The sequence below is a fragment of the Rhincodon typus genome, chromosome 10 (assembly GCF_021869965.1).
Source record: "Rhincodon typus isolate 14 chromosome 10, sRhiTyp1.1, whole genome shotgun sequence".
NCBI classification, from domain to species: Eukaryota; Metazoa; Chordata; class Chondrichthyes; order Orectolobiformes; family Rhincodontidae; genus Rhincodon; species Rhincodon typus.
This window is the reverse complement of record NC_063341.1, coordinates 11,798,355-11,824,797: the sequence shown is the minus strand read 5'-3', so window position 1 is coordinate 11,824,797 and position 26,443 is coordinate 11,798,355. Positions and strand designations below refer to the sequence as shown.

The window sequence follows — 26,443 nt, the reverse complement described above, 5'->3', positions numbered from 1 at the left end:
GGGATGGACAAGACTGGCAGCTTAATGTTCCATAGTATGGATGCTATCGAAAACATAGAAAGGGGAGCAAGAGAGGATGAGGATTGGCATTTTTGATTAAGGATAACATTACTGCTGTACTTCGGGAGGATATACCTGGGAATACGTCCAGGAAAGTTACTTGGGTGGAACTGAGAAATAAGAAAGGGATGATTACTTTATTGGGATTGTACTGTAGACCCCCAATAGTCAACGGGAAATTGAGAAACAAATTTGTAAGGAGGTCTCAGTTATCTGTGTGAATAATAGGGTGGTAGTGGCGGGGGATTTTAAGTTTGCAAACCTAGACTGGGACTGCCATAGTGTTAAGGGCTTGAATGGAGATGAATTTAACTGCGTACAAGAACATTTTCTGATTCAGTATGTGGACGTACCGACCAGAGAAGGTGCAAAACTTGGCCTGCTCTTGGGAAATAAGGCAGGGCAGGTGACTGAGATGTCAGTGGGGGAGCACTTTGGGGCCAGTGACCATAATTCTATTAGTTTTAAAGTCGAGATGGAAAAGGATAGGCTGGATCTATGGCCTAACGTTCTAAATTCGAGAAAGACCAATTTTGAAGGTATCAGCCAAGAACTTTCAAAAGTGATTTGGGGGGTGGATATTCACATGTAAAGGGACAGCTGGAAAATGGGAAGCATTCAAAAATTAGATAACGAGAGTCCAGAGACAGTATGTTCCTGTTAGGGTGAAGGGCAAGGCTGGTCGGTGTAGGGAATGCTAGATAACTAGAGAGAAATTCAGGTTTTGGTGAAGAAAAAGAAGGAAGCACATGTCAGGTATGGATAGCAGAGGTCGAGGGAATCCCTGGAAGAGTATTAAGGCAGTAGGAGTATAATTAAGAGGGAAATCTGGAGGGCAAAAAGGGGACATGAAATACCTTTGGCAAATAGTTTGGTAAGGAAAAGCCAGGGAACTGTAGACTGGTGAGCCTGAAATCGGTGGTGGACAAGTTGTTGGAGGGAATCCTGAGGGACAGGATTTACGTGTATTCGGAAAGGCAAGGACTGATCGGGATAGTCAACATGGCTTTGTGCGTGGGAAATCATGTCTCACTAACTTGATTGAGTTTTTTGAAGAAGTAACAAAGAGGATTGATGAGGGCAGAGCAGTAGATGTGATCTATATGGACTATGATCTATATGGTAGATTGGTTAGAAAGGTTAAATCACACAGAATACAGGGAGAACCAGCTATTTGGATACAGAACTGGCTCAAGCGTAGAAGACAGAGGGTGATGGTGGAGGGTTGCTTTTCAGACTGGAGGCCAGTAACCAGCAGTGTGCCACAAGGATTGGTGCTAAGGCAACTACTTTTTGTCATTCATATGAATGATTTGGATGAGAACATAGGAGGTATTGTTAGTAAATTTTTAGATGACACTAAAATTGGAGGTATAATGTACAGTGAAGAAGGTTATCTCAGAGTATAATGAGATCTTGATCAGATGGGCCAATAGGCTGAGGAGTGGTAGATGAAGTTTAATTTGGATAAACGTGAGGTGCTGCATTTTGGAAAGGCAAATCAGGAGAGAACATATACACTTAATGGTAAGGTCCTGGGGAGTGTTGCTGAATAAAGTTACCTTGGAGTGCAGGTTCATAGTTCCTTGAAAGAGGAGTCGCAGGTAGATAGGAGAGTGAAGAAGGCGCTTGGTACGCTTGCCTTTATTGATCAGTGCATTGAGTATAGGAGTTGGGAGGTCATGTTGCTGCTATACAGGACATTGGTTTGGCCACTTTTGGAGTATTGAGTACAATTCTGGTCTCCTTGCTATAGGAACGAAGTTGTGAAAAGAGAAAGGGTTCAGAAAGGATTTACAAAGATGTTACCAGGGTTGGAGGCTTTGAGCTATAGGGAGAGGTTGAATAGGCTGGGGGTGTTTTCCCTAGAGTGTGAGAGGCTGGATGGGTGACCTTATAGAAGTTTATAAAATCATTAGGGGTATGGATATGGTAAAAAGCCAATGTCTTTTCACCGGGGTGGGGGAAGTCCAAAGCTGGAGGGCATAGGTTTAAGGTGAGAGGGGAAAGATACAAAAGGGACCTAAGGGGCAACTTTTTCATGCAGAGGGTGGTGCATGTATGGAATGAGCTGCCACAGAAAGTGGTGGAGGCTAGTACTGTTACAACATTTAAAAGGCATCTGGATGGGTATATGAATAGGAAGGGTTTAGAGGGATATGGGCCAAATGCTGGCAAATGGGACTAGATTAATTTAGGATATCTCATTGGCATGCATGAGTTGGACAGAAGGGTCTGTTTCTGTGCTGTACATCTCTATGACCAAGGTATGATTTGTATGTCAAAAGGGTGGATGTGGAATTTTAATTCTCACAATGCAACATTAATTTCCTTGACCAAGTTCCTTGTATCTAAATGACTTTAAACCAGGCCAGTTAGACTACACACAGTTGCACAGAGGCAAAATGCTTTTAGGTTTTTCTGAGCAAATGTTCAAAAACATTTACATTTTTTCAATAACTGTAAATTGTACCTGGGAAAGTCAACAATGCTGTATGATCTCAAAAACAAAATGTTGAAAAAAAGATGGTGTTGTTTTCACAAATCCTGATCTGCCGCTCCCAGTCTCTCTTCATTGTTCTGCTTCACTTATCATAAACTATGGTGCTTCCATCATCATATACTGCACAGTCAGACCAGATTTGTAATTTAAGTGCATAACTGATGTGAAGTCAGACCACTTAGCACTGACATTATAGGGTTAATATACTTTTAGAAAATAAAATACATTCTTCATATGGAAAGGTTCTGAGCAACAAAATTTAACAACTGATCCTCAACACAAATGATAGCTTTATGATGTAAAAAAATACTTCTGAAAATGATAGATTGTTTAACATACCAATGATTCAAGCATTAAATTAAGAGGGGAGTTGAAGCCTTCAGGATGGAGATTAATAAAATGTTGTTCGGAGAACCAAAGGGTACAAAGATAAGGCAACTAAAAGGTATTGACATTCAAATCAGCCATGATCAGGTTGAATGGTGCAGTATATTTGAGGTGCTGAATGGTAATCAAATCTACGCTTGGGTTTGAATGAATACAAGGCATTAAATAAAGTTTACAGCACATTAAACGGACATTTAGTCCAACGGATCTCTGCTGGATCTTCTGCTCCACATAAATCTGCTCTCAGTCTACTTCATCTGACCTGATCAGGATGTCCTCCTAGTCCTTGCAACTGCCTGTAGCTACCTGTCATATCTGCCTCTGTGACAGTTGCTTCAAATGACCCTTCTAGTGGTAATTCCACTCATTATATAAAAAGGATTTGATCCTGACTTTCTAATAGAATAATAACTATTTAATGTTTGTAACCTTAATTTTGGATTCCCTCACATGTTAAAACATGTTCTCTGCATCAACCCTTTCAAATGCTTACATAACTTTACAGACGTTTGTCAGGTCACCACATTGTGTTGTATTACAGAGTGAACAAAGCCCCAGCCTGTTCAGTCTTGCCAGGAATAACCTATTAGTTGTGGTATCCCCTGTGTAAATCTTTTTGGCACTTTCTCCATTGCTGCCATATCCCTTTTATAACATGAAGACTAAAGCTGTGGCAGAGTTCCCTTCAGGGTAGTCCAACAAGCTCCTGTACGTTTAACACAGCCCTTCTGCTTTTGAATTCCATTAATCTAGATTACAGAAACAAAGTAGGCATGCCCTTCCACTATGTTGTGTGTTGGAATGGTAATTCTCATTTCCTAACTGTGGCTTTAAGCTGAGGTCCCCAGATCATGCAGGACTACACAAACCTCAAGCTCTGATTCAGAATGTCCTGCTGTGGGTGCAGGACTCTTACAGGACTCAGGCAGTCTTTCTATTGCCCTATTAACTCACAAAAGTATGATGATAACTGAAAAGAACTGCATGATGTCAGTTTATTCACTTCAACAGTGTTAACACTTCCAAAAATGAACAAACAGATTTTAGGTTCAAACGAATCACAGGTGCTAAATGCATGTCATTGTAAAGGTGGGAACTTTGAATAAGATTTCAAACACAAGTGAACCTACACAGAAATAAACTGCACTTTTAATTTAATGAACCATTGATTTAATGAACCAGTTTGCAATCATGAACTAAAATTAATTCTTCATCGATTTCCTTTTTAGTGAAGAAAAGTAGCTGATGAAACAGTATGTCATTCTGACTATTTCTCTAATAATGTCAGGATTTGACATCCTGTTTGTGTTTTTGTGATTCATTTGTCTGCAATGTTGCTCAGTATTTGAAGGATTTAAACAATATTTCGTTTGAAAATATCTCATGACCATGACAGAGTTTGCTTTTGTCCTTGTTAGTAAACTTACTCATTCTTTCAATGAGAACATGAACAAAGGTTTCAATATCCTCTTGTAAGGACTCCTGGGCCTTGAGGGGCACTGGGAGGTAGCCATAACGCTTTCTGTTACATATGTGCATTTGGATCTCTAAAATAAACAGAAAACAAAAATTGTTAAGCATTTGTTTGTTCGGAGAATGATTTGTTTTCAAACAAAACTGCTCCCAGGCTGTGGGTCACAAAAGCAAGGTTGCAAATATTGTCCAACCCAAGAAAGAAAAGATTTTCCTGACAGGACTGACAGACATTCCTGGGCTCATGTCTCTATTGTAGAACTGAACTGGTTGGATTTTCCCTTAATCTGTTAAAGTAACTCAAACAGAATTGATGCTAGTTACCCGATGTTGTAAAATTACATTGCCTATCCTTACAATACAAATATTCAGACAGATTGTCATGGACATCTTGTCTTTCCCATCTTCGGGATGCCCCGAAGCATCTTACAATGAATTTGATGCTTTTTAGAAATGTAGTCACTTTTGAAAGGAGGAATGTGCTTACTTTACCACAGAAAACTCTCACAAAGGTAAACATTTTCAGATAATTTGATTTTAAGTGTGGAAGAGGAATAATATTTGACCATGACACAGTTGTGATGTCCAGTGTTCTTCTTCAAAATATTGCCATTAGAGTATTTACCACTAACCTGCAGGAACAGATGAGATCTTGTTTTCACATTTCACCTGAAACAGGATCCCTCTAAGAGTCCCTCAGAAATGCACTGAAGTGACAGCTTAGATTTTCAGCTCAAGTTTTTGTGAAGTGGGAATTGAACCACAATCTTTTGATTGTGAGCTCGGAGTGCAGACCAATTATATTTCTTATTTACTTACAGACATCTCCATTTATTGTCAGCCTGATATCAGTTGGCAGAGTTTTCTCTCATCTGCTTTCTGAAAAATGTTTGATCGGCAAATACCAAGAATTCCTGATTGTACTGGTTGTAATGAAAAACATAAACAATTGACTGATAGGAACTTTCAGTTGCCCTGAAGGTGTAAAAGATGCTGCACAAGTACAAGTTCTTTCTTTACTTTCGATCAGTTGAAATGGGAAGAATGCTAGCTCCCAATGACATTGGTTCCATTCCAAACACTACTCAGAGGCTAAGATAACTGTTCAGGTAACAGTGCTTTGATATGCTACGTTATCCACTTGACATTCAATTCCTGACTCTAGTGCAAATCGTTGACCTGGAGTATCAACTTAGACACATTTTGTCCCTATTAATCTCCTCCTCCCCTAGGAAGGACAGTCAATCGTTACTTATTGAAAAACATGCAAGCATGTGCTTGGACTGGACAGCAGGTATTGAAAGTCCATCACAAGTAAGACAGCAGGGGAGGGGCATTCATTATTGTCACAGCATTGCTACGTGTTATGTCCCATCAAATTGTGGCTTCACCAGTTGGAGATGGAGCAGTCTAATAGCTGCTGCTTGTCTCTCTGCTACACTGCCTCGATATGTATTCACACCCTGGAGATATTCTCACCCTTGGCTTCATGGGAATGCCTTCCAGCATGGAGAGGTGTCCTCATGTCTCAGTATTTCCTCCCCATCTACATGAAGATATCAGTCTTCAATGACCTGGAGGGATATACAAAGACAACTTGCGAAATGCCTTGCTTGCTTAGATACCTTAGTCCAGTGTTAAATAAGAGGTTTATTCAGCACTAGCTGCTTGATCCAGGTTTCCACATGGCTACAAGCCAAATGCTGTTTGCCCTGAACACAAAATTTAACAGGAATCTCAGGACATGTATAAATATATCTTTTATATTAAAAACCAATTTGACACATTGGAGAAAGATCTAATAAACAGAATGCTATTTATGGTTGTGAATCTAACTGTTTAACCCTGCCTGGCAATGAATGAGAGACATAGACTGATCTGCTAATTTGTAAATAAACAGATTGTGACCGCTGTTCATATATACCTGGTAACTTACATCCGGCCATAACTGGGAGGTATAGGCCAGCAAAACTTCTAGTCAGTTCCATGGTACAGTATACTGAATGGGCAAAGGATTTAAAGGTTTTACTGAGTAAATCTCTGAAAATACTTTGATAATGATTAGCAGCACTAAGATAACTTAAAAAGCAAGTCAAATTCACCAAAGTATTAATCTATTGAGGTTATATTGTTGCTACAAATGAGTTTCCTGTTACTATAAGAAAATATTTAAATTCATCGTGCAGAACAAGTACATTTGGCTCTTTGCTAGAAGTAATTCAAACCTAATCCGACTGCCTTGTTCTCTTCTGACCTCTGTCTGCTCCTCTGTTTCAATTTTCTAATCCATCTGTTCTTTAAAAGATTCAATGGTTTCTGCCTCAACCACTGCCTGTGGCAAAGCATTTCATGCTCCAACAACCGTCTGCAAAGACATGTTTCATGAGTTCATATCTCAAAACATTAAATTGATGATTCTTTCCTCATTGACTGGAGTTTCTTCTCTCTCCACACTGACCTAACAAAGTTTTCCAAATCTCCTGTGCACACTGGTTTCTGTTCACAGCTGCCTTTTAATCTAAAAATAGCAAAGAAGAAAAACACACTGATTGTCAGGACAATCCACGAGACAGAGAAAGCAATACAGCCATTAACTTGTATAACAGGTAAACAGAAAATGTCAAAGATATCCAACAACTCAGATGGCATGTGTAGAGCCAGAAGACCAGCTGAGGTTTAATTTTGATGGGAGAACCCTTCTTTGGAACTTAAAACCAAAAGGTAGGCAAGCATTTGGGGGATACAAGGGAAGAAAAGAGGAGTCAATGAAACAAGAGATGTGTAATCACAGCGAGACAGCCACAGTGCCTGCATACTGGTGCTGGATTGTATCTTTTCCTCAAACGTTCCTGCTCGACACTGCAATGAAATATGCCAATCTTCTACAACCTGAATCTCAGACTGTGACATTAAATGACCTGTATTTTCGTGTCGTGATGTTTTTTAGACAGCCTTCAGTTTTGGTGCAGGAATGGCTTATAATTAGAGAGGCCATAAACAGCCAGAAGGACAGTCAAAAAAGAGATTGTCTTTCCAGCTAGTTTGCAGTATTCCAGCTGTTAAACATCTGGTCCACAACCAGGAGTGTGTGGGATCCACTCTTTGGGAATATGGAGCTACAGTGGGTTCTGCTGTAACGCATGTTCTGGCAATGCGAATTGGCTGTACTACGACTGACGAATGGGGGAGCGCTAATTCTAAAACGTGAACTTTTGTTGGCTATAATGGGATTACATCCAGTAAGCGTTGGCATCACGGGCTTTGTCAAAGGAAAATTTCTTTCTTTCGATCCTTGCAGATGGTGTAAATGTTCAGAGTAGGTCATACTAAACTCATTTGAAAAAGGTGATCGGATTGTATGTCATGAACCTCAAATATAATGTCACACAGAGAACAACCGTCTTATTAGGAAAATATGTGAAAGTCTTAGTTTATACTGAACACATTAAATGCAAAAAAAAAAATGAAGTATAGTTTAAAATAATGAGTGCTGTCAAAACATGCACCTTTGTGTGTAGTAGTTTTGCCTAGGTTTTGTTACATATTTAATATGTAAGAACTTTTGAACTTGCTCATGTAAATCATTTATACCAAAAGTTGTCTGTGTTACAAACTGCTGTTTTACAACATTTGAATATAATGTTACTCAGAAAGGTCAGCTTCCTCTGCTTCACTTATCTGAAAATCCATCCAGAAGTCTGTGCTGATGGAATGTCAGGTCAGATCAGCAATGGGCTAGGCTGTGATGCAGACTATGTTGCAGGTGAATAGATTTTATTTGATTATAAGTGTCAAGGCTCACACAAGTGACAGGCATGGCGCCAATACTTATATGAGAGTGGTGAGGAAGAATTTTGAGCAATTTTGAGTGATATTGTTTGGTAGTCTGCCCCTAACCCCGCTTTTCCCGTAGGCCCCATTATTTCTATAGTGCGATTTTCTATAATGCAATGTTGAGCTCGAACGCAATTATCGCGTTATAGCAGAATCCCCTTACTGAGCACAGGTCTCACACGCATTAGCAACAGTATTGAGGCAATTACTCTAAATGGTCCAGGTTGAAAGTTTCTCCAGTGTAACTTTATACACTTGCTTTGTTTGAATTCTCGTTCTAAATTTTTCTCTAAAACAATGTAAAAATACTGCTGACATAACGTATCTTACTGGATGACGCAGTGCTTTAAACACAAATTTTGACCAGATTTCGTTCTGTGACTGTACATCTGCTCTGACATCTTTGCTCTACCTCATCTAAAACATGTTAATTTTTTTTTTTAAAGTCTGTTTTCCTATCCCTCTTAGCACCCCAAATGAAGTTCCCAACTCTGCGTTATTTCCTTAAGGCAGCAGATAGGGAACAGACTCACTCACCGCCACTTTTATCACTTTGTCAAAACAATACTGAGATTTTCCTCCTTCGCCCAGCCATTCTACTCAAGGCAGACTCACTATTTGGGGAAAAGATTGCAGCTGAGAGCTTGGAGTGTTGTAGCTATAGAATTCTTTCAAAAACACTATTGTAGCAAATATGCAAGCGAACAGCAAAGTTTAAATTTTGCCATACTTTGTCTAAAATGCTGAGGGTAGATAATCATTTTGGACAGCACCATATATTCTAACAATACTGTGTGCATAATGCTTAATTCCATATACTGCAATGGAACTAAATATCAGGCAGGGCACATGTGAGAGGTCAATCGACATGAGAACAAGGGTAGGTTATTTAACCACTTTCTGTCATTCAACGAAATCGTTGCTGTCTATAACTTTATTTTGCAGCCCAGCCTTTGTTCCATATCCCTTAATATTTTGGATTAACAAAAAAAATCAACCTCCATATTAAAATCAAGCTACTAATTTAGCATAGCCTATTGCATGTAGAGTGTTTCTCATTTTCGCCTCTTAAAGGTTTACTTCTAATTTTTTAATCTTTGCTCCCTCCTCAAACAGTGGAAATAGCAGGCAGCATTGATTGACGGTGGTCAAATCCCACTCAGGGTAGAGGACTGAAGTCCAGTATTGATAACCCACAGCCATTCCTGCTTTGACTGGTGTCAACATCCTGCTGGAGACAGGCAAGTAAGAGGCTGCTGTCAGAGTCAACATTCACCTGAGACAGAGGCCAGCCCTGGGTGGCCACAACAGTGTTGGTGGCCAGTGTTCAGAATGCAGCTCCAGTGAGAGGGCACCTCAATGGCAGGGCTGCCTTTTGGAGTCCCTACCACAATCCTTGGTTTTCAAAACAGACCTTTTTCAATTTCAGTCCACAATTAAAAATAGAGAAAACTTAAAAAAAAGATTCAACATTCACAACTTAGAGTAACACTTCTGCATTTCAGCACTTGATGTAAACTGGCTGCAATTATTGTAATGCTGCGGCAAGAACACCATGTGCTCAGGGATATGCATCCAGCTCATTGACTGCACCAGGCTGCATCTCCAACCTGTTTGCTTGCTCTCATAACTCTCTCTCGGAGCCTACCTGGATGGGCCCAGTATCCCTGCCTTATATTGCCTTTTTGTAACTTTCTCCTCAGCCAAAGATGCCAGGTCCAAAGAACTGTTGTAATACTGTGCCGTTTAATGGTGCCAGGAAGCTTGTCAAAGTTGCCAACAGTCCTTAGTCAAGTCAAGAAAGATAGCCTTTGCTCAGGAGAACCCTGGCACAGTAATTACTGTCAAAAGCAGCCTCTGATACCAGTCCAGGGGCCCGGATACAGTCAGTCAGTTGCTCAGAGTAGTCAGAGTAGGGATCTTCTCCACAGAAAAGGCGAGGAGCCAAATATCAGACAGCTGCCTTGACTCTTTCTGTCCTCCTGTTGTCTGCCTGAAGAGAGAGAAAGATGGCACTTCAGGAGGTGTAAGTGGTTTTCACAGCTATTACTCTTGGTGCAGGTGGAGTGGTGTCCCAAGTGAGTGAGTAGAAAGCAGAGATCACATGTAAGGTTAGTGGTATCAGGGATTGAGGTGTGAGAATGAGTGAGGAAAGATGCTGCGGGCAATAGTGAGAGTGGTAGAGCATCAGCCATGATAGGAGGTAAGGCACCAATTATTCCTTGTCTGGGGCAAATGACAGGAAACGTACAAGGAAGCTCTGGACTGTCCAGGTGGAAAGCAGACTTTGAAAGATAGCACGCACCCTGGGGATGTCAGTCAATTCAGGAATGTCTTGGGAGGTGACAGGTTTTTCTGAGATCAGTGAGTAATAGAATGGGGCTACAATTGGGCGAGAGGGATGCAGTGGGTGGATATTGAGACAATTTTCGTTGGTTACAGTGAGAGACCTTACTGGCCCTCGTGTGAGAAAACCTTCATGAAACTCAACAAAACTAAAACTCAGCGAAATAATTGTAAGATTCTGCCCACTGCTTTAGCTGGTGCAATCCACTGTTCCTGAATTATCATCTGTACTTCCCTAATGTGATGGCTCTTATCGATACAAATAATATTTCCCTGCTTTTATTAATCCATTTGAACAATAGTATTGGAAGTAAATTAGGAAACACGACTTATTTCTCTTCATATTGTGTTGGAGGACCTTTACAAGGTCCAATGCACCTGATTTCTCAACAGTCTTCACCAGGGAGAGGAAACTAGTTAACATTTCTTGAGAATATTCATTTTCCACTGAAAGAGAGTGGAGCTGCCCCTCAAATAGGTATCACAGAATCGGTGTTTGTACAAGCCACGTTCCTAGTACTCTCAACTCAATCAGTACGAGCAGGAAGCTGCTCAGTTGCAGATGCATCCAATAAAAAAAAGTTTTAATTTTAAATTTCAAGCCGATGGTAAAACAAGTTGTATTAAAATGATTGACAATGAATCTAGGTGCAAGCAGCTGTGACAAAATGAACTTGAGGCGGTGGATAACTTGCTGGATTGCTGAAGATAATTTCAAATCGATTGTACACCTATTCTGGAATTTCTTCTCCTCTCCCCTGCACACTGTCCATCATCCCCCTCACCCACATCCTTAACATCTGGCTGTGCTGAATTAATATTTAGTAACAATCATTTGGAACAACATTGAAATCTATAAGCACTTGAATGGTTCAAAGCACAACACAAACAAAAAGCTGGAGGAGACGTTTACAATAACTCTTCACCACTGGGGCTTTTCTCATGTCGTGTCCTGGTCTTTTATGCACTAATTGATAAAGGTTGGTAGCTGTCATTAGTCAAAAAGAAAGAGCAGAACAAGAATTTGAAGCAGGAGTAAGTCAACTCCGTTATTGTATCATGAAACTAACAGGATGGTCTTTATTTTTAACTGAGCAATCCCGATGTCCCCAAATGTCTCTTCTGTGTATCATACAGAGGTGCAGCAGCATCATCTAGTGGCTGCAGTCTTTGCTTTTCATTTTTCAACACCACAAGCATCAAACAAGGAAAGCAGAGATTAAAATGCACAAATAGCTCTGAATTTTCACTTTTTAACCAAACATCAGGGCAGAAAAGTCCTCATATAAACACATTATTTCTGCATTAACTCATTTATTGCTTAACTGCAAAAGGCAGAGTTTGCACGCGAGGCTGTAATATTAAGTTACTATTGTCAGTATGTATAACCAGATTAGTTTAGAGATCATTAGGCATGACATTAATCTTGCCAAAGATGGTGCCCTTGGGGCAATAATCTATTATCATCCAAGTGATCTTCAATATGTTTAGAGGTTCAATTTACTGTTTACATCACATTAAATGAATAGAATTTACGTAACTCTTTTCTTTACAAACACCAGGGGTCAATGTGCAAACAAAGGCAGCAATGTGCTAAGGGAAGTCAGCAGAAATCATTGTCTATCTCTCTGCTCTACTATCTACCTTCATCGGCAGGTTTTAATCCTTGCCATTACCATCTTACGTGGAATAGTTCTTTTTTGGCAAGGTTTTGAAATAAACATTACTACTTCTTTACTACAATAATTCTTGCGGAATGAAAGCTCAACAATGTAACATCCCTGGTAGTGTCTCACCAGTCAATCTCAATCACTTCACTGTAACAAGTTGGTGAGCACAAGATCATTTCACTAGTCAAATTGCAGAAGTGACCAGCATTGGCTATGTCTTATGTTCGTGTTCTAAAAATTCATCCATGGTATTCTCGTTTAAAAAGATGCGCAGTCTGATTGAAAATAAATCTGAAATTTTGGTGATGATTGAACTCACTCCGTCTATCTGTGGCGAGACATATTTCCTCACATGGAGGGGTTGGAAACTGGTTGCTGAATGTCTACTGATTCCATCATTCAGATTTCTTGCCAGAATAACTCAGAAAGCATACTGTACCTTTGCAAACTTAAAACTAAAATGCACAGAGCATGAATGAATTACCTGGTTCGAATTGACATTTGAGAAGAAGAATGAATAATGTAAGTGCGGAATCTGTAAACACAAGGGACAATTGTTCACACACAGCACTGGGAAAAACACAAGTCTTTATAAACTCTACCCTACCACCTCCATTCTGTAAATTTACTGTGTAAAACAATTTTTCTTGGTGGCAATTTGTACCTCATGGTCATTCTCTCTACATGGGGCTCTTTTACCCGAAAATATACTGGAATCCAATCTGATCTTACATGAACTCGACATGCATGCCATCACTACACACTTTCCAGCAGCCTCTGGGAAGCCAGGTCAATTTTCTCCCTCTCCAACCCAAAGGCCAAAGAACTATTCTGAAGAAGTCACTGGTCTTGAAACATTAACTCTGTTTTATCTCCATAGATGCTGCCAGAACTACTGAGATTGTCCAGCAATTATTGCTTTTTGTTTCTGTGGTTGACTCTTAATTGCCCTCTAAAATTGCCCACACATAATCACTTCTAAGGACCTAAGGGTGAGCAACAAATGCTCAACTTGGCAGCGACACCTAATTCCCACAAAGGTGTGAGAGTGTAAGGATTAAGATTTTTAATATGACCATAAATTGTCTGGTTTAGCTTTCAAAACGACTGCCAGGGAGCTGTTCACTCATAAGTGGAGTTTGTGACTTTCACTCGTCCAGCACTGGATGTTGAACAAGCCGTCTGACAATTTTACATACAGTGGAAGGGTCAAAGCAAATGGCTCGGAAGTAGATTCTGGTGTCATCAGCATACAGGTTGCATATTTTGGAAGATATTGCTGAGATTAAAACCTGTATGTTAGAACTGGGGAATGGGCTGAGGATGGATCCTTGGGGGATTCTAGAGGCAACCGCAGAACAGTGTGAAGAAAAGTCACTGCAGGCAATTCCTTGGCTACAATTACACAGATAAGACATCAAAGAATTGAGATGGGGATGGAGGGGGGGGAGAGGGTGCGGTGATAGAGTTATTCAGTACCTGTAGAAATGTTGTGATAAATGAGGAGCCAAAGGCTAGGTAGTTGAAAATTTGGCAGGCACCTGGTGAAATAAACCAAATGACCTATCCTTGTTCATTACATGTCTCTGCAGCGATATGTCAGTTTTATCTTAAACAAAGCTTTTGCCTTCTTTCCTTATGTGTTGTAATGAAACACTACAATTGGTCCATAATGGATTTGCACAAAAGAAGTGTCATCTGTTTGTAATTAATCAGATACTGTGCCATTATGTGATAAATTTTCTGTCAGTATTTAAGAGTAGCCAGCATGATTATATTGAGCAAATTCCTAATGACCTCCAACTGTTACCGTACTACAGTTATATCTCGAGGGAGTGTAGTCATTTTCTTTGCAACCCTATTACGACCTAATGAATAGCTGCCGCCAGCAATGGAATAATGACTTTGGTTCTTTGGTACTCACTGGGCATATTAATGCCAAGTAGGAATCAGTTTGCATTTTTAATACTGTTCATTAGAGGAGAGTTTCCATCAGCAGGCGCGCACTGTTCTGTTAATAAGCAGCAGAGGGGAAAAAAATGTTGCCTTACATGAATTAACAAAACATACAATCACGCAAGTTTCCAAATGTGTGACCACAACAAATGACTTGCAGCCCCAAACCTATAAACAAACAAATGACACAGAAGTCCAAGGTGTTGGATGCCTCCACTCCCAATAGGATAGGGTTGATTCTCAATGTCCTAGATCAGTTAACATGGAAACATAGAAAATAGGAGCAAAAGTAGGGCACTCGGCCCCTTAAGCCAACTTCATTGCTCAACATGATCATGGCTGATCATCCAACTCAGTACTCCGCTCCTGCTTTCCCACATTACCCTTTGATCCTTTTAGACCTAAGAATGATATCTAACTCCTTCTTGAAAATATTCAATGTTTCGGCTTCAACTGCTTTCTGTGGCAGAGAATGCGAGGGCTCACCATTCTCTGGGTGAAGAAATTTCTTCTCAACTCAGTCCTAAATGGCCAACCCCGTATCCTTCATCAGTGGCACTAGTTCTGCATTCCCCCACCATCAGGAACATCCTTCCTGCGTTTACCTGGAATGGTCCTATTAGAATTTTATAAGTTTCTATGAGGTTCCCACACCCCGCCTCCACCCTAACACCTTCTACTAAATTCCAGTGAATATAATCGTAACAGATTCAGTCTTTCTTCATACAACAGTCCTTGCATCTCAGAAATCAGTCTGGTAAGCCAAATAGACAGAATATCCTGCCTCAGACAAGGAGTCCAAAATTACACACAATATTTCAGGTGTAGTCTCACCAAGGCCCTATACAATTACAGCAAGACATCCCTGCTGTTGTATCTGAATCCTCTTGCTATGAAGGCCAATATACCATATGCCTTCTTCACTGCCTGCTGCACCTACATGCTTACTTTCAGTGACTGGTACACAAGTTCCCAGGCCTCATTGTACCATCCCCTTTCCCAATCTATTGTTGTTCAGATAATAATTTGCCTTTGCATTTTTGCTACTAAAGTAGATAATCTCACATTTATTCACATTATACTTCAATTGCCATCCATTTGCTTCCTCATTCAATTTGTCTAAATTACACTGAAGCATCTCTGCGTCCTCCTTACAGCACACCCTTTGACCCAGCTTTATGTCAATAACATCCTCTGATCCTCAAACATGTGGCATCATTCAGTTGTGACTCTAGCATGTACAACCATATCAGCATAGTGCACACCCTTCAAAAAAAGGCCTATCCAGTATCATTGGTTTTAAGAAGAGAAATATACAGTACAATTCCAAAGGGTGTTATACTAAATCTATATTGTGTAGGTGAGGTCTCAGCTGGGGTCTAGTGGCTGATAATCAGTGCCACACTTTCGGATGATAGCGGGGCCTTAAAAGAGGTATACACCAGATTTCCACCAGCTATGGAAGACTGCATTATGTGGAGATATTGGAGGAACTACACATACTTGCCTTAAAGCTGAAAGGTTAAAGGGACGATTCAATCACTGCATTCAAAATTATGAAGGGCTTTGACAGAGTAAATGAAGAGAAATGCTTTTCAGAACAGAAGAGTTGGTGACCAGAAGGCACAGATTAAAAACCAAATGGCAAAAAAATCTGAGGCAGCATTTAGAATTTTTTTAAACAGTGAGTTGCTATGATCTGGCATGTGCTGCTTGAAAGGGTGATAACAGAAAATTTCACAGCTACCTTCAAAGAGGAATTGATTACTTAGGAGGGAAAATATTCACACAAAGTGAGGATGGGACAGGATAGTTACTAACTGGGTAGCTGTACAAGCATAAGCATAAGCACAATGGCCTCCACCTGTAGTGTACCATTCTATACTTCAAAATATAAAATGGATTAAAGTAGTTAGTCATTCAACAGCTCTGTGCACATATTTAAAGCTTTGTGGAGAAGCAGAGAGGGGAACATGTGGTGAAGAGTTCTTCAGAATAATCACTTCCTAAAAAAAGAATCACTTTAGACTTAAGAGTCAGGTTTTATTCACCAAGTACATGTATAATCAGTAACTTTTGAGGCATTTTCAACAAATATACACAAATTTCCTGACACAGAAGACGTCACATGGTTGAAATCAGAGTCTAATTTTCCATGATCTTTTGAAGGGGATAAACGACCAACAGGCAGTTTTCACAAAATACAAAGAGAATATTTTAAAATACTTCAGCAATTAATCCTTTTTAATGTGAGAAACTAGCAAAGCATTCTTTAAATTATACAACACTGATACTTACAGCACAGAAGGAGGCCATTTGGCCCATTATATCTGTGCAGGATGAAAAGTATTTATCCAGACTAAACCCATTTTTCAGTTCTTGCTTCATAGGCTATGATACTTGGAGTGCAGGAGACAGACAGTTCAGCCTTATGCAAAGGTATTAGCATACAGTGGCACTGTGAGCAGAAACCCTCTGAATCCTGGCAACGCGCAGCGTTAACACTCACGACTTCAGACATTACACGAAGCTAGTATGCCCAAGGTCAAACAACACACAGTATTAACGTTGGTGAGTACTGACAAAAAGCTGATTTTTATGGTGCCATTTGTTTGTAATGCCATTTATTTTAGCCAAGTAGAAATCTAAACACTGAAGGTTGCCATGGCAACATCGCTATGAATCTCTGATGCATAAAATGTGTCTAAAACATGCCAGCATTTCTAATGGATCAGGAAGCTTGATGATACTGTTGAGAACAGGACTGGGACACGACGTGAAAACTCATCCATCATAAAGCAAACAAAACTGTTGAAGGTCTTCAGCCAAATACCAATGATTGAATATCCAAGGAAAATGCTGAAAAAGAAGTAACCAGAAACCTTCTCCCAGTAACATGTTTCCCAAGATCATGAGTCATTATAATGAATGACACTTCTTATCCCAGAGGAACGTATTGGTTGCAGGACTTAATTAGATGTAAAGCAATTATTAACAAGTTTGGAGATAGTAGGAACTGCAGATGCTGGAGAATCGGAGATAACAGGTGTAGAGCTGGATGAACACAGCAGGCCAAGCAGCATCAGAGGAGCAGGAAGGCTGACGTTTCGGGCCTAGACCCTTCTTCAGAAATGGGGGAGGGGAAGGGGGTTCTGAAATAAATAGGGAGAGAGGGGGAGGCGGATAGAAGATGGATAGAGGAGAAGATAGGTGGAGAGGAGACAGACAGGTCAAAGAGGCGGGGATGGAGCCAGTAAAGGTGAGTGTAGGTGGGGAGGTAGGGAGGAGATAGGTCAGTCCAGGGAGGACGGACAGGTCAAGGGGGTGGAATGAGGTTAGTCGGTAGGAGATGGGGGTGGGGCTTGGGGTGGGAGGAGGGGATAGGTGGGAGGAAGGACAGGTTAGGGAGGCGGGGACGAGCTGGGCTGGTTTTGGGATGCGGTAGGGGGAGGGGAGATTTTGAAGCTTGTGAAGTCCACATTGATACCATTGGGCTGCAGGGTTCCCAAGTGGAATATGAATTGCTGTTCCTGCAACCTTTGGGTAGCATCGTTGTGGCACTGCAGGAGGCCCAGGATGGACATGTCGTCTGAGGAATGGGAGGGGGAGTTGAAATGGTTCACGACTGGGAGGTGCAGTTGTTTAGTGTGAACCGAGCGTAGGTGTTCTGCAAAGCGGTCCCCAAGCCTCCGCTTGGTTTCCCCGATGTACAGGAGGCCACATCGGGAACAGCGGATGCAGTATATCACATTAGCAGGTGTGCAGGTGAACAAGTTTACATGTTTTGCTTTTGAACCAATTAATCATCTAATTTCGAACTTGAACTTCTTATCTCCTGTCAGTGCTGTATTTATCAACATGTTACTCTTAGCAACTTTATCAAACAACGAAAAATTAAGCCACAACATGAAAATGTAACACTCTAATCACATTCATTGTCTGGTTATGCTAAAAAATATAATTTTATTATAGTGGTTCATTAATAATTGGGTCATTCACTCCCACAAATGCATTCCTGAAGGCCTCTTCACACATTATCTTACCTCCAACTGCCTTGTCACCTCACACATTTTTATAATAAATAGTTGCTTGGTGGTGCAGAACATTGAGCATCGCTGAAGAAAGAGACATGTTATTTGAAGCTTTTTCTGTTGTATTCATCAGGACAGAATTGCAAGAATACCAAATCTGAAAGGGAGCAACAATTTAGCCTGTAGAAGACGATAGTGCTGATTAGTTGGCAAATGGATCAGTCGATGCCCTGTCATGGAGAATGCACCAAGGAACCATTAAATTCCGAAGTGCTTACAGTAATAAATAGAGGCAATCAAAGGAAATGAAGAAAGACTCTCATTTTTCTTCTGGTTTGATTGGAGCAGTATCCCAATCTTTAATTCCTGGCGAATTAATTCCTGGTGATTCCGGGACAATTAACAACAGTAACTTTGAGAGAGAACCTCCTCTCACTGGGTCCTTGATGGCCCATCATAACTGCTTCGACTTTCCTGGGGACCATTGGGTCTTTCATGGACTCTACAGAGGGGAGATTAGGAAAGCCACAAGGGGAATAACAACTGCAGCTATCAAGTATGGTCTTTCAGAACTAAATCAGCATTTTTTTACTGCAATGGATTCATTGCCGTCAAGAAAGAAATATAATTTTCAAAAAATGAAAAATTAATTCGAACAAGTTCCATTTACATGAGGAAATCTTGTGACATTCTAGCGCTGAGCCAGAAGCTCAGGACTTGATGGCCGATGGAGGTGCATTCACAATGTGGCCAAACAGGTTGAGTGTCAATCTGCAAATCCTTCCAACATACATCAATAGCAGGTGGTAAGAGAGGGCAAGATCCAGCCATATGATGGAAATAAGAATCACTATCATTATTTCACTATCACTATTATCATTACACAACCAGGACCCTGAGTGACCTTAGCCACCACTTGTCCCATGCGTGGGATATATTACATTCTTTAATGTTTGAGAAACTTCAGACCATGGATCAGTATTTTGTAAAATGAAAACCTTGGAAAGATTCATTAGGATAAAATGGTAGTTAATCTCTGGCAGAGCTTTATCTTCACTCAACCTGCTCTGAATTAGCACTTTCACAAGGTAATCATGAATATGCTGTTTATGATTTGTCCATATATAAATTATGAACGATGACCTATTTTAATCATGCACTAGTTGGTTGAATTACACATCCAAGTTTCAATTGCCACATGTTTCTAATTAAGAGTTTTCTGAAGATGTTTGAAATTAACATGTCAGCTGACATCTGGTCAGCTTCTTAATGGGTAGAGAAATGATTGAACACCATGTCTTGCTTCTTCACTGCTTATGTTTTTCTGGTGACATCTGCTATGTGTGATGGAGGGTAAGAGCTACTTGTTTGGCAAATTTTGGGAAAACAATTTTGTATTGTGTATTCTGGTGAGCCAAGGGGTGATGGGCTGGAGGAAGCATTTTCTGAAAGGTCATCCAATCATTGGACCAGTGTGGACATCAGGTTACACATCGTTCAGTTGTTGCACAGAATCAAATAGATAAAATGCAATGTATTTTGTTTTAAAGCTTAGCCCAGTATTCTTCATGTATGAACATGTGCTTGTGTCTGCACAGCACCCAGTGACCACTGTGTAATTGCTGAATCTGGCCCTAAAGATCACTGATTTGTTTAAGAGCTTATTTTGAAATATGGGTTTCAATGGTGAACCATTCAATGGTGAATCTATCGCATATTTCTATTACACTTGGGGAAGTGGTAGTAGGCCTTCTTATTAAACGATTGCAACACATGAATTTAAGATACTACTATACTCCTGTTAGCTAGCGAGTTCCAGGACTTCAACGCAACAAGGATGAAGGAGCAGACACATACATCCAAGTTGAGATAGTAGAAAAGATAGTATTTGACGACGTTGTTCTACTCATGTACTTGACACAATTGTCCTTTTACGTGGTGGAGCTCACATGTTTGGAAGGCTCTATCAAAGGAACCTTTGCCAAGAAGCCAGACGAAGCTCCAGGTTAATTTCCTTACTGATGTTTCAAAGGTATTTCATTCGCTATAAGGTACTTTGGGATAGCCTGAAGACTAAAGCTCCAGGTTAGTTTCCTTATTGATGTTTCAAAAGTATTTTACTGGCTATAAGGTACTTTGGGATGGCTTAAGGGAGTAATAGGCACTATCCTGATGAAATTCTTTCTTTTAATCTTAACTCAGAAGGAAATTAAAAATAGAAACGTAGGAAACAGGACCAGGAGTCGGCCATTCAGCCCATTGAAGAAACTTACTCTATGCAATTAAAATCGCTAATTCTGAATTCAAATATAGAAAATAAGACAGTGGGGATAATTTTAAACTAACTTTCTGCTGGGAAATAGATGTGATAAGATCTGTTGCTCCCTGTTTTACTCTTTCCTGCTTCTTAGTGCTACTCGGTGCTATATATACTAAATGCACGCCTGTAAACAACAGGTAAAGGCAACAATACAGTCACAATCATGTCCTGATATTCTAATGGTGTATAAGCCTCATCAAAAAAAATGCCAGCTTGGTCAGCTGAGGTTCATAGCAGAATACCTCTAAAAGAGCTGGTGGGAAGAGGAAAAGGAACCAAAGAAATTTAAATCTTCTAATCAATCTCTGCACTTATTCCCTCTGAAGTTTATGTTACTGGCAATATAAGACTCTAAATTGCATGTCAGGCAAATTATACGTGAATACAATAAGTAGCATGGATACAGCAAAAGAGGTCTCTCAGTGAAATCCACAAAGTAAAATTAATATATCTTGCTAGTCATTTGGGAACTCCAATCAGCAGTTATAGGATTTCTACATGTTCATTTTCCTCTCATGAAGCAGCTTATTAATGGACAAGATAATTGCATGCGAAAGTATGTTCCATATAAAATATTTACAGCCTTTCACTTGTTCATCATTTTTGACATTTATCATTTGTAAGGACATCTCTATTTTAAAGAGTTAAGAATTACCGGCCACTTTGCAGGAAAATGCAAAGACAATGATGTCATCGAATGCCCAGGTGTAGTCTGGGTGTGGAGGGTAGAACGCCAGCTTTTTCGTAGCCTCCCTGCGCAGGTCAATGAGGAAAGTGGAATGCACCATAGGAACAGGATAACAACCTTTGTGCTTCCACTCTCGAATTGGAATGTAATCAGGAGTCCTCCTGTAGTATCCCTAAATGGAAATAGAGAGAAAAAAACAATTCTGACTGAAAGAAGGAAAAAGGAGCAAAATGGTTGCTACTGAGGTGTAAGAGTGTCCTTGTAACTCCTTCAAAGGTAATCTCATACTGAACGAGGATGAAGTGAGTCCAGTATGTAACATAATCTCCCTTGGTGGTGGAAGTTCATTTGGCTTCATGTGGTTTTGTAAGGTGAAAATCTAGGATTGTACGGCATTAAAGGTAAAATAGAAAATCCCTCAAGGCATATATGCACATGATACTTACAACTGTTGTAAGTAATGTAAAACTTGATAACCTTAAGACAGTCCTGAATTTGGGCCTATCGTACTGCACAGGAAGAGAGTGGTGGAGAACTTAACAAATATTATGTAACAGAATCCATGGTTTCAAAGCCTGCATTTTTCCAAGAAAGACACCAGTTGAAAAAAGGAAATGGAGAACAGAAACTGACCTTTTTAGTCTTCAATCTAACCAAGATTGGAAGCCAAAACTGCAAGGGAAAGTAAAACTGGTTGAAAGCATATAAAAAAAGTGACAGAGCTCAGATGATGATTCCAGAGGTGTAGTATAGGCACGCTGAAGAAGGAGGTGGCTAGATCCAGAAGCTGGGAACAGTCAAAGGTACACATATTGCAGTTTGTCTGATACTTGAAGATAATATTGATGGGTCTTCAGCCATACAGACCATCATAACCCAGAGGTGAGGACTGACTGCAGCCGTGTGGCATTTTGGTTAAGGTTTTGCTAATGAAACTCAAGTTGATTATGCACTGCTTTTGGCTGGGGATTAGGTTGAATCCTAGAAGAAAAGGAGCTGAAATTCTTCATGAACAATCGTGAATTTGTTGGACTTTGTGACTGAGATTGGTGACAGATATGTTGAGCGAATTTGTAAGATTTGTCTTAGTTGGATCTGTCATTTATAGTGTGATTTTTAGTTCATAACAGACCACAGTTTGCTTGTTGACTTCTATTTAATTTATGTTGTTTCTGGGTTTAAGAGAATAGATGGTTGTCAAGGGTGTTTTTCTGACTGTAAAATTTCTTTTGCTTCAAACAGTGGAACTTTGTGGTCTTCATTCTTTTAATGAATAAAAGGGATTTCTGATTTCTTTTTTCAAAGAAAGTTATTGCTCTCAATTAAGATCATTCCAATTAAGCTGCAGGTACATTCAATACTTTATTATTTACATAGTGGAGGATACTGCAGCAAATGCCATCCACAGCAGAGGGTAGGTTTCAGTTCATTTTAGCAGCATCAGGAAGGATTAACCAGGAGTGGCACTGAGGAGGGGTAGAAGCTGTCCCATTGAAAAGGTAGATATGGGATTGCTGCGAATTTTTATCCATGAATGTAGACTGGTCAATACTGCCTAAAAATGCTGATCTTCCATGGAATGCTGGAAGTTGATAAACACATTATCAATAATATGTCTTATGTTTTTAACATGCCTGATCTCAAGTAGAAAGGTATTTCTAGTAAATGTGATTAAGGACTAGCAGCACTAGTTGTGTGGAGCCAACTGTTATAATTCATTAGCGACTTAAACAAAATTAAACTTAAATTAAACAAAAAGGTTACAAACTTTTGGATGTGTATGCACCAACCATAAAGTGAAAAACATGCTGAGGAACATTTTTAGGAAGTGAATAGAAATGTGTTATGATGGATTGGGTTAATGTGACAGCATTTCATTTTGAGTACCTGGATTCAAATCTAACTCTGGCTGATGGACTGAGTGTCTTGCTTCACTCACTGTATGGATTAAAGTGAAATAAGTTTGTGCAATCTCAACCAAGATCCTATTCAGTGAGAGACAATGATTAGCTATTGTTATGATTAACAACTGATTGAAGAAGGATCAAGAGTAATTGATCTGGGAATTAAAAGGGTTACAGGACCAAGGCAGGTAGATATGGTTGAGATACCAATCAGACTGTTTTATCTGCAATGTTCCTGCTGAGAGAAAATGTTCATGATAGTGAACTGCCTTCTTCTGTAAAGTATTTTTACTTTACATTTATCTTCTGTTGGACTTGAGCTAGAGATGCAGATGTAAATTCCTAAGTCAGAGATAGTAGGAACTGCCGATGCTGGAGAATAAGATTGTAGTTTTTACAGCGTACCAGGTGATTGTGGTCTCGTCTAAATTGGAGAAAACAAGTTGCAGACTACACACTGGCTTCAGGGAACGCCACATCCATTTCAAATACAGTGCATCAAATAAGTCAGCTATCGTCAAACATTCTGAATTTAATAATCGCCACAGCCAATGCTCCAGACTTATCCATCACACACTGACATACAAGGACCATCAGGGATGCCACGGTGATCTACCAACACCAGAACTGCCCTCCCAAGACTGTGTGTGACCTTCCCATCAGTGACATCTGATTACTCTTACTGAAGAAACATGTTACCATCCATTCTGCACAATCAACCACACTGCAGCAAGAATGCTAACATGTGCCAGCCTATTTCAAGTACAATAGCCTGGCAGGTCAGCAGTAACGTCCTGCTCATATGCCCATCCCTCACTATATAAAACTACCTCCTTCCAGTCGTGGGTAAGGTGTGCTGACTGAAATGTTGGGACCCACCCAATTGTTCTAAGGAGCTAATTTAAGGTAACAACTTTTCTTCAGAGCAAACCTTCCATTAAGGAAGTCAATGTTACAGTGACTCTATACTACTGCATTGAACACCTTCAAACAACCTTTATCATTAAATTTCTCTGAATGTTTGATGAACAACAAGTTTGGGATTTTTCTGAGGAATCTTCCAATCATAGTAACTTATACTTTTAATGGCAGACTATGAGAGACTATGAGCTGATGTTGTGTGAACAGTTCTGGTACATCAACTTGGCAATGAAGATGGGAATTTGTTTCCTTAGGGTCTGGGTCACAAATGCAGATTGGTTGCACGGCCAATTTGTGCAATGCAGAGATGTCACACTGAGTGACATTAGTGGCCAGCTATGGTCTAAAACCTAGCTCTGGTACTTAGTTGGCATGTTGCAATGCTGAACTAAGAATAGTGTCATGCAGTGATCTAGCAACCACTCTATGCGATGACTGTCATTCCAGGGGAAAAATAAAAGGAAAGATCAAAGAGTAATTGATACTCATTTGCTGATCCCTCCAAATGGTTTCCATTCTCCAAATTCTGGTTCTATATACCTAGCATTTATTCCAGCCTTTACTTAAGGAATGTGTTGCACTTGTATAGCACAATTCATAACCTCAGGACATCCCAAAGTGATTTACAACAAATTAAGTTTTTTTTGTGATGTAAAGTCACAGTTGTACTGTACAAAAATATAGGCCACAACTCGCTCAAGGCTAGCCCCAAGAAGCATGATGTGAGAATGACCTATTCTTAGCATTAACAGTTGCCTTAATGGGATTATGTTGTTTCAGTCAGTGGTGAGAATGTAGAACTTGCTGCCACGTCGAGTTGTTGAGGTAATTAACACATACGCGTTGAAGGAGAAGTTAGTAGATAGATGAAGGAGAAAGGAAATGAAGGATATGATGATAGGATGAGATGAAGTAAGGAGAGACGATAGTCATTGTGAACATAAACACTGCTGCACTGAACAGTTGCAAAGTTCTATGAACAATTAAGTTGACAACAAATCCGAAAGCAACAAATGAGGAAAACAAGCACTAGGCTGTTACACTGATGTTAAACCTTAAATAAAAGGGCTGTACAGCCATTTTCTGCACCATAACAATTCTGTGAGACTGTGAGTGCTTTACCTCTACTAAAGGCATCCCATGACCAGATCTGAAGAGGCATGTTATGTCACCAAAAGGGTATCCTGGCTATCTAAAGGAATCCACAATGTTCAAACTTGCCCTTAGCTCGCCTAATCTGCACATTTGTGGTTCAAACATTTACTTCAACAAAATCACATAGGAATGGAGGCAGCTGATGATTGAAATGGTCAGCTGTCTCCATAAACCACACATGCTCGAATCCTGAGCCAACTCCATTCCTGCTCCACGAAAATACAAAATTCCAAGATCAGAGGCAGGACTTAGGACTTTCAAAAACTTCTGCTATTAACTCGACTTCTTTCTCCACAAATCCTGTCTGATCTCAGTATTTCCAACACTTTCTGTTTTTTATTTCAACGCACTGATTTGATTCAAAAAGTGCTGTTTTAAATTAACAGCGAGAATTAAGCTCTATTTGCTAGTAATCTAATCTATTCTTGTTTTGGTGGAATGGTACTTATAAAAAAATGAATCAATCGTGGTCTCTGTGCATATTCAGAAAGGATTGTTCACAGACCATGATATTTTCAATCCTTACTGAAATATCAGAATTACTGTTTACCCAGACCTATAATACATAAAATTGAGTTTTGTTTCATACAAAGTGTGGGGTTGCCATTAAATGGACTTTCTGAAACAGTGGAAAATAGTTTTGAATTGGACTGGGTGTTACTTGGATACCATTAGAGAGATGGTGCCAGACTGCTCGCTCACCAACCCCCCCACCCCTGAAGGAAAGTAAGGTGTGAGCTGACCAACTGGAAAGAGCAGTATGCACCTCACCACCGCCACCCCCACCCCCCCGCCCCGCCCCAAACCCCACACCCTCCAAACCTGCAGCCAAAATGTGCAGTCAGACCTTCACTCTTCCCCGGAGAGGAAGTCCCATCCCTCTGATGGGCTGGCAGTCCCAGCAGTGCCACCAGCTCAGTATTGGGCACTGTTGGTACTACAGGCTAGGTATGAAGATGACAGCATGGACTCTGGTCCAAGATAAATCAGGTACTGGATGGGGAAGGATTTAAAAACTTTGGGATGGGAAGGAGACAGGGGAGTTGATGGCAGGTTTTGCAGACCAAGTGGGTGAAAAGGAAGGGGGGAATCTACTATCTTCAAAGGGGTGCATCAAGGGTACCCATTGATGATTATACCCCCTTTCCCTCCCACAATTTCATAAACTTATATAAAAAGGTGGTCTGCCCACTCC

General features: G+C 40.2%; 1 protein-coding gene across 1 annotated transcript in view; it reads right to left on the bottom strand.

Annotated features, from left to right (window-relative positions):
- Nucleotides 1–26,443, bottom strand: part of LOC109935226 (procollagen galactosyltransferase 2-like) — a 131,673-nt gene that overhangs the window by 2,333 nt on the left and 102,897 nt on the right. Inside the window, exons 5-6 of the mRNA XM_048602031.1 lie at nucleotides 21,236–21,440; nucleotides 4,311–4,497 (exon numbers count right to left, since the gene is read on the bottom strand). Of these exons, the coding sequence (XP_048457988.1) occupies nucleotides 4,311–4,497; nucleotides 21,236–21,440 (392 nt within the window). The remainder of the gene's footprint in view (nucleotides 1–4,310; nucleotides 4,498–21,235; nucleotides 21,441–26,443) is intronic.